Consider the following 9,567-nt stretch of genomic DNA (forward strand, 5'->3'; position numbering starts at 1 on the left):
GCCTGTCCCTTTATGGTCCCCCTTCACCCCAAGTCTGCAGGTTCTGTGGGAGTGGTTTAGTGGTGGGGTTCATGTGACTGAGTGGGCGGCCAACTCAATCTCACTCACAGCAAAGTGCCGCCCCACCTTGCCGTGAGTGATGTCAAGTTGGCCACACCCACTCAGACGACCCAGCCGTCAGCGGAGGAGTGGGACACGACACTACCTTAAAGGGACACCACAGTCCAGATGCCTTCCGAGCAACTCAAAAGCGACATCCCTCCGGTGCAGCATGCCATTCTCCTGGCAGGGTCTGGAAATGGGGTGTGTGTATGTGGCAGGCGTGAAGAATAGGGCAGCAATGACAGCTACGGGACTTCTTCAGGCCTCTTTTTTGCCCTGTAGTTTTCGACAAGAAGCCTGTAGCCATTACCTCTTTTTTGGCCCAAGACGCTTCCAACTCCACCTCTTTGTCAGCCTGAAATGACTTGGCAACAGGGCTTCTTGCGCTGAAATCTACCGAACACTACAGGCTGAAAAAGAGGCCTCAAGAAGTCCCCACTAAGGTGTGGATGAAGATGAGCGAGGCGGAGGGTGACTGGATGGCATGTGGGCAGAGGCCCCAGGGAAGGCCAGAGCTGGGGAATGGCACATTCCCTGACCTGGCCAAGGCGAATGGTGAGTGGGCGGGTGGGGGTGCGTGGCGACCGGTCAAGTGGACCTGGGGCCAGGTAGAGAGGGTATTTGCTGGTTCGACAAACCAATTAAAATTTCTGCTACCAGTTCATTCGAACAGCTCCGAACTGGCTTTAAATGATTGCCAGCTTCATCCCATTATTAAAAGAATGAAATATGTGAGAAAATGTTGAATCCCCCCACACACATACACATTGCTTCCAAACACATCTAGATAGCAGATAATGATTTTCCATCTGCATTCTTCTGTTGGAAGGAATTCCCCAGTTTGATTCGCGGCTGGGAGCTGTCACCGAGGCTTGAAGGAAAAATTACACAGATTAGCTGCCTGAAAGCAGGGATTTGTAATTCAGGAAAGCGAGGAAGGTCGAGACACGGCTCAAATGTTCCCGGTTCTGCAGACAAATTGTACAAGTACTGGTTCCCTTTTTATATAGGTTTTCCCCTTGGAGGTTTTGTGTAAGTTATGGATTATAAGTATTTATTATTGGTGATTGATTTTGGTTTTCCTGTCTCTTGGTCTAATCTTGCTTGGTATCCTGGGTTCTTCCTCTCCCAGGGTCAATCTTGTCAAAAGAAGGAAGGAAAGTTTGTGTGGTAATTGTAAGTAAACGTTTGTTTTTTGTATTGCCTGGCATCTAAGCTTTTGTTCTTTCTAACCATAGCTTCTGTCAGTTTTGCAGGCTTTCCGTCTATTTTGTTATTCTTAATCTTCTACTAGGTTTTCTTTTCTGATTAAATGTAACGCCAAAGATGTGTCAAGTCTTCCTAAGATTATGGCTTCATTTCCTTTCTACTTTTGTTATCTTCTGGTTCTATCTCCCTAAAACCTACTACACTTGCAGGGCCTAAATCTCACTAGAGGGCAGAATTCCCAGGAGGAGTCAATTTCCAGAGGAGTTAAGATTCCAGCACTGAATATTCCCAGGCAGCTTCCAAAAACCATTTGAAGGGCGCTAGTTTGTAAAAAGCCGATTGAAAGAGTCCTGGGCTCTCAGTTGCTTTACAGAGGTTCAGCTGGTGTAATTGTGCCCTTTCCTGGACCAGGAAGGACTTGCACAGGCTAGCCAAACTCTTGACTTGATCACCTCCTGTTTTGATTACTACCCTGGGACATCCACAAACTTCAACTGGTCCAGAATGCAGCAGCACAAATAGAGGACCCCTAGATTGCCCGTGTAACATCTTTGTAATGGAGCTGCACTGGATCCATTTCTTTAAGATGCAATTCAACATGCTGGTCATCATCTTTTATGCTATTTATGATAGCAATAGCACTTAGATTGATATACCGCCCCACAGGGCTTTATACCATTCTCGGTTTACAGTGTCAGCATGTTGTCCCCAACAATCTGGGTCCTCATTTTACTAACCTCAGAAGGATGGAAGGCTGACCCGACCACGAGCGCCGTCAGGATTGAATTCCAGGCTGTTGGCAAAGTTAGCTGGCAATACTGCACTTTAATCACTAGATGACCAAGACAGCTGTCATTATGGCTGCACCTTTATTTTTATTTATTTTTTTTCATCTATCTGTTCTACCAGGTCAGAAAGGGTGGATACACTGCTAGACACTTCCGGTAAATATTACCATCTGATAGGAGCTAAGAAGTTTGCCTTTTCTGTTGCAGACCCTGCCCTATGAAACACTCTTCCCCATGAAGTTTGACAAGCCTTTATTCTCCTGGTCCTCTGTAAAATAAGGAAGATCTAGCTGTCCCCTAAGCCTAGGATAAGAAAAGTTGCCTCCACACAAGAAACTGGACTGGGAACCAGGTTTATATTTATTAAATTTATATGCCGCTAATCCTGAGGTTAACTTCTCCAATTTGACTCCTTGCAAGGAGGTAGAGTAGAGTAGAATAGAATAGAATAGAATAGAATAGAATAGAATAGAATAGAATAGAATAGAATTTTTTATTGGCCAAGTGTGATTGGATACACAAGGAATTTGTCTTGGTGAATATGCTCTCACTGTACACATAAGAAAAGATAGCCAGTTTTGAGCAAGAATGGCATCTGCCATGAACATAATTAGTAAGGCCAGGAGGTCTGGTTAAATTCAAAATTGAACAAAGGCAAGAATCAAAATGCCATCAACTTTACTAGAAGTGCTCTGTATTTGCAGGGCAAGTACATTTTAAACGCAGAGGATTTGTATTTTGCCATCTGCTACACATGGGAGTTTATTGGTTTCTGTAATAAGTTTTTATTGCTGAAAACCTTGTGGAGTCATATGAGTTGGGTTGCCATATACATTTTCTTACTGAATAAAAACACATAAATACATATATATTTATGTCCCCGTTTATTATATGTAGAAATAAGGTGGCAAACATACCTAATACAGACCACCCTACCCTATCCCACCCCTCATGTTTGATAACAAGACATGTTTCATTAAAAGAATCATGCAAGAAATTAAATGCTAAATTACTCAGCTGGCTTTCAAACGGAACAAGAAACAAATTTCAACATTCCTTTACACACATCAAATTTTGCCCCAACTGTGAGGAATTTTGTGCAAAACAATGTTTGTCTGCAATCTGGGTAGTTGAATGGTTGCTCCCCTATGTGTAACCTTACATGATTTATAAGGCTGGACCCAGTACTAAAATCTTTCCCACAATCCGGACATTCATAGGATTTATCTCCTGTGTGAGTCCTCTGGTTTGTCACCAAAGGGGAATTCTGATTGAAAGCTTTCTCACATTCAAGACACTCATATAGCATCTCTCCTGTGTCAGTCCTCTTGTGTACCACCTGGCTAGAAATATGAGAGAAACCTTTTCCACAACACTTATATGGTTTCTCTCCTATTTGAGTCCTCCTATGTTCCACTAGGTGGGAATGCTGCTGGAAACTTTTCCCACAACCCAGGCACTCATGGTTTCTCTCCTGTGTGAGTTTTCTGCAGGGGTGAAATGCTCTCGGTTCGATCCGGTAGCGATGGGGGCTGCTGGTTCGGAGGATCGGTAGCAAAAATCCCTGGCCCCACCCCCCTGCCTCTGCTGAGCCCCACCATCAGCAGAAGGGTTTTTTTCATTTTAAAAGCAGGTTTTTCTTCAGCCGAAACATGCCTTTAAAAGTAAAAAAAAGCCTTTGAGGATCCCACCCCTTAGCTGAGATCGGCAGAGCCTTTAAACTTTAAAAAAAAATAATAAAGGCTCCTCTGGCAATCTCACCTGTTCCTCATCAGCAGAACCTTAAAAAACATGTTTTCTGTAGAAAACATGTAGAAAACCTCCTTTTAAGAGATTCCAAGGCACTTACCTGATTACTGATTGAACGCATGGCTTTTTTCCCAGCCCGAAAGCCCCAGTTCCACTTTCAGCACCAGATAGAATCAGTTGCTTAGCTAATCTATTTCATCACTGAGCAACTAATGCTGGCTGGCTTTGCTGGCTGAGGAACTCTGGGAATTGAAGTCCACAAACCTTAAAAAATAGAATAAAATAATAAAATATTTGTGCAGCTTTCTGAGATTTGGTGTGTTTCTGTAGTGTTTCACTCTAACTACACCAACACACAAATCTCAGAAAGCTGTATGTGGTATTTTGTGTGTGTGTCAGTTGCGTTGTGTTGTGTGTGTGTAAAGTGTGAAAGTTGGTTTTGGTACCTCTTATTGTTTTTTATACTTTATTATTTTTATTATTTATTGTTATTGGCTACGCCCACCCAGTCATCTGACCACCAAGCCACGCCCACAGAACCGGTAGGGAAAATTTTTAGATTTCACCCCTAGTTTTCTGGTGTTTCACCAGGTGGGAACTCTGACTGAAACTTTTCCCATAATCTGGACATTCATACGGTTTCTCTCATTTGTGAATCATCTCATGTGTCACCAAACTGGAATTCCTACTGAAACTTTCCCCACATTCAAGACACTCCTATGGTTTTTCTCCTGTTTCAATCTTCCGGTGACTTACCAGCTCGGAATTCTGATTAAAACTTTTCACACAATCCGGACTTTCATACGGTATCTCTCCTGTGTGAGTCCTCCGGTGTATCACCAAACTGGAATTCCGACTGAAACTTTTGCCACAATCCAAACATTCATGTGGTTTTTCTACTCTGTGAGTCCTCCGATGTCTCACCAGGTTAGAATTCAGATTGAAACTTTTCCCACAATCTGGACATTCACACGATTTCTGTCGTTTGTGAATTCTCTGGTGTATCACCAGGCTAGAATTCCGAGAGAAATATTTCCCACAATCACAACACTTATATGGTTTCTCTCCTGTGTGAGTCCTCTGATGTTCCAACAGGTTGTAATTCTGCAGGAAACTTTTCCCACAATCTGGACATTCATATGGCTTTTCTCCTGTGTGAATCCTCTGGTGTCTCACCAGGCTGTCATTCTGCTGGAAACTTTTCCCACAATCCAAACACTCATATGGTTTTTCTCCTGTGTGAGTCCTCTGATGTTGCACCAGGTGGGAATTCTGCTGGAAAGTTTTCCCACAATCTGGACACTCATATGGTTTCTCTCCCATGTGAGTTCTCTGGTGTTTCACTAGGTAGGAACTCTGACTGAAACCTTTCCCACAATACAGACACTCATATGGTTTCTCTCCTGTGTGAGTCCTCTGGTGTATCACCAGGCTATAATTCCAAGTGAAACATTTCCCACAATCACAACACTTATATGGTTTCTCTCCTGTGTGGGTCCTCTGATGATCCACCAGGTGGGAATTCTTCTGGAAACCTTTGCCACAATATGGACACTCATATGGTTTCTCTCCCGTGTGAGTCCTCTGGTGTTTCACTAGGTAGGAACTGTGACTGAAACCTTTCCCACAATACAGACACTCAAATGGTTTCTCTTTTGTGTGAGTCCTTTCGTGTATGACCAGGCTAGAATTCCGAGAGAAACCTTTCCCACAATCACAACACTTATATGGTTTCTCTCCTGTGTGGGTCCTTTGATGATCCACCAGATGAGAATTCTGCCGGAAACTCTTCCCACAGTCTGGACACTCATATGGTTTCTCTCCCGTGTGAGTCCTCTGGTGTTTCACTAGGTAGGAACTGTGACTGAAACCTTTCCCACAATAGACACACTCATATGGTTTCTCTTTTGTGTGAGTCCTCTCGTGTATGACCAGGTTAGAATTCCGAGAGAAACCTTTCCCACAATAACAACACTTATATGGTTTCTCTCCTGTGTGAGTCCTCTGATGATCCACCATATGGGAATTCTGCTGGAAACTTTTCCCACAATCAGGACACTCATATGGTTTTTCTCCTGTGTGAGACCTCTGGTGTTTCACTAGGTAGGAACTGTGACTGAAACTTTTCCCACACTTCAGACACTCATATGGTTTCTCTCCCGTGTGAGTGCTTTTGTGGATGACCAGGCTAGAATTCGAAGAGAAACTTTTCCCACAATCCAGGCACTCATATGGTTTCTCTCCTGTGTGAGTCCTCCGATGTCTCACCAGGTTGGAATTCAGATTGAAACATTTCTCACATTCAAGACACTCATACAGTTTCTCTCCAGTGTGAGTCCTCTGATGTTTCACCAGGTTGTCATTCTGACTGAAACTTTTGCCGCAATCTGAACACACATATGGTTTCTCTCCCGTGTGAGTCCTCTGGTGTTTCACTAGGTCAGAATTCCAACTGAAAGTTTTCCCACAATCCGGACATCCAAAGTGTTTCTCCCCAGTGCAAGTCCTCTTGTGTCTCCCCATTTTGGCTGTCCAAGGAACCTTTTCCTTCCGACTGACTGCCAGTTATTTCCACATATTATCCCCCTTGACTTCTTAGGTAATGTTTGCTTCAGTTCCACAAACTCTATTTTTTCCAGCTCAAAACTTTGTTCTTCTTGTTCTCTCCCTTGTCTCTCACCTGCTGAGGAAGGAGAAGAGTTTTTACACTTTCTTGTAATGTTTTGCAACATTCGTGGTTTTGGGACTTGTTCATAAGCACTAGGGGGCGCTTAACGAGTAACTTTGAATGTTCGCTAAGGAAACACTCGTAACCTGGGGACTGCCTGTACAAGTTGTCCTCCACTTACAACAGTTCTTTCAGTCACTGTTTGAAGTTATTAACAGCACTAAAAAAGTAACTTATAGCCCGTTTTTTCCAACTTATGAGCCTTGCAGCATCCCCATGGTTCATGTGATGGAAACTCAGTCGTTTGGCAATTGACTCATATTTATATTATAGCCCAGTGCCCTGGGGTAACCTGACTCCCTTTCTCGACCTTCTGACAAGCAAACTCAATGGGGAAGCCAGATTCACTTGGACAGTTGGATTAACTATTGCAGTGATTCACTTAAGAAGCGTGACAGGAAAGGTCGTAAAATGGGATAAACTCACTTAATATATGTTTCACTTAGCAAGACAAATTTTGGGTTCTATTGAGATCATAAATTGAGGATTATATGGAATGAAATACAGAACAAAATCTTGAAGTGTTCACACGTTGCTTCCGAAGACATGTACCGTATTTCCCCAAAAACGAAGCCCAACCAGAAAATAAGCCCTAGCATAGTTTGTGCCAAAGAGCAATAGCGCTTAGAGTTATATATTTCACAATGCTTTTCAGCCCTCTTGAAGTGGTTTAGAGAGTCAGCCTGTTGCCCCCAACAGTTTGGCTCTTCATTTTACCCACCTTGGAAGGATGGAAGGCTGAGTCAACTGTGAGCCTGGTGAGATTTGAACTGCACCATTGCACCACTGAGGCTCATACTATAACCCCGACCCAAAAAATTAGCCACTGTTAAGATTGTCATCTTGGAAGGTGCTTTTAATTTACAGAAAGAAAACCTGGTTATTAATAGTACTTCTCCTCCTCCTCGGGTGGAGCACAGAGCAGGGCACACAGGCAGCCTGCCCTGTGGAGCACCAGCTGGCCTTGCCCAGTCTTCCCTACCAGGAAGGAAACCGCTGCCTCCCGCATGGCCCTTTCCATCCTTCCTGCAGCCGCAGCCCCCCTTGGGCCCTGCAAGGCCACCAATCTCTATGCGGGACCTGTGCAGATGGGGAGCCAAGGATACTGTTGGGGCCACAGCTAGACCCGCGGTGCCCTGATGCTGGTGATGGCCAGAATAGCCCCTTCCCTCATGCTTCTGCTCCCGTTCTATCGCTGGTAGCCCTGGCAGGGACACCCTTGGTTTGCTTTAGTCCTGCAGTGGGAAAGAGGCAAGAAAGCCGTAACTGTGAGAGGGACCTTGGAGTCCTAGTGGATGATCATTTGAATATGAGCCAGCAACATGCAGCAGAAGAAAAAAGCTAGTACAATCCTGAGTTTTATAAATAGGGGCATAGAATCAAGATCACTCTAGAAAACCCTAGTAAGACCACACTTGGAACACTGCGAGCAATTTTGCTCACCATCTTCTTCTTCTATCTATATAAAAAAGAACCTATGTATGTATGTATGTATGTATGTATATACGATCCAGCATAACTCTGGAATGGCTCGAGCAATTTCAACCAAACTTGGTATACAGATCACTTACTCTCTGGAAACAAATACTGTGAGGGTAAGACACCCCTGGGGTATGTGTGTGTCTGTGTGTGTGTGTTCCAGCATAACTCTGGGACACCTCGGGCAATTTTAAGCAAACTTGGTATACAGATGACTTACTCTCTGGAAAAAAATTGAGACTTGCATTCTCAATCACAATCAATAAGGCCCAGGGTCAGTCTATTAAATACTGTGGAGTGGATTTGAGATCATCATGTTTCTCCCACGGATAACTTAATTTTGTTTGCTCAAGGGTGGGTTCACCACAGAATTTATTTATTCTTGTTCCTGGAGGTGAAACTAAAAATGCTGTTTATAATCAAGTTTTCTCTTAAATTAATATTATTCTTAATTTGAATAATATTTTACTTTATAATTTGTATACTGTGCTTATACTTTTAAAACCCTGTGAATAAAATTGCTTTGATTTGAAACGAAAGATATAATTCATTCCTTTTCTGTCTAATACAGGATTCGGATAAATAAATACCTGGGCAATGCCGGGTAATCATCTAGTACTACTTAAAAGCTGATGAGACTTTGGAAAAAGTTCAGAGAAGAGCAACTAAGATGATCAAAGAGCTAGAAACTAAACCATATAAAGAATGGCTGCAGGTTTTGGGTCTGGCTACTCTAAAGAAAAGCGGAATTAGGGCTGATAAAATACCAGTATTTGAGGGGCTGCCACAAAGAAGAGGGAATCAAATTATTCTCCAAAGCACCAGAGGTCAGGACAAGAAATAATGACTGGAAACTAATGAAAGAGAGAAGCAACCTGGAATTAAGGAGAAACTTCCGATCAGTGTCTATTCTATTCCTCTTCCTCTTCCTGGAAGTAAAAGAAAGTAAAATCCCAGAAGAGACTAATGGCAGATCAGTCCCATAATGTTGCCAAGAAAAGAACATGCCTGTAAGATACATTAAAATTCATTAATTTATTTTAATTTGGAGGAGACTTTTTAAATCTTCCAACCAGCAGAAAATTGGAGGCATCAGTTTTAAGGACTGCAGCACCGGAGGAATAAGATCCGGGGTGGGAAGGAATATGTCAAAGCCTAGTTGTTACTCTGCTTTTACACAGCGGAGGAAACCAGGCGGCCCCAACTTTTCCGACCTGACCACGACTCACCTTCCAGCTGCTGCTTGGACCCTGGGAAAAGCCACCCTCCACTCCGCCCATCGCCTCTGGGAGCCGAAAGAGGAAGTTCCCCTCCCCATCTCCTCTTTTCTGGCCCAGAGCCTTTCTAGCAATCTTCGGTGGTTTTAACTCTATCACTCCCATAGGATGTCGGATCTCAGCCACCACCAATGCCGCTCTTAGAGTGCAGGTTTTCCACTGTGGTGTTAGAGCTCCATCTACTGACAGAAGACTGAAAATACGCTCATTCTGTCTCTATCTGATGTTTTAAAAA

General features: G+C 43.4%; 1 protein-coding gene across 2 annotated transcripts; it reads right to left on the bottom strand.

Moving 5' to 3' along the window:
• Positions 1 to 3,838: 3,838 nt before the first annotated feature.
• Positions 3,839 to 9,364, bottom strand: LOC131192482 (zinc finger protein 268-like). 2 transcript variants are annotated; one of them, XM_058171668.1, is made up of 2 exons: positions 9,285 to 9,364; positions 3,839 to 6,528 (listed from the first exon to the last, which is right to left on the bottom strand). In XM_058171668.1, the coding sequence occupies exon 2, from the start codon at positions 6,369 to 6,371 to the stop codon at positions 4,566 to 4,568; it is 1,806 nt and encodes a 601-aa protein (XP_058027651.1). In that variant the 5' UTR covers positions 6,372 to 6,528; positions 9,285 to 9,364; the 3' UTR covers positions 3,839 to 4,565. The 2 variants fall into 2 exon arrangements, with proteins under 2 accessions (XP_058027651.1, XP_058027649.1); XM_058171666.1 differs by having other exon boundaries at positions 3,839 to 6,531; positions 9,285 to 9,340.
• Positions 9,365 to 9,567: the final 203 nt, after the last annotated feature.

This window comes from Ahaetulla prasina, chromosome 2 (genome assembly GCF_028640845.1).
Source record: "Ahaetulla prasina isolate Xishuangbanna chromosome 2, ASM2864084v1, whole genome shotgun sequence".
Lineage (NCBI taxonomy): Eukaryota > Metazoa > Chordata > Lepidosauria > Squamata > Colubridae > Ahaetulla > Ahaetulla prasina.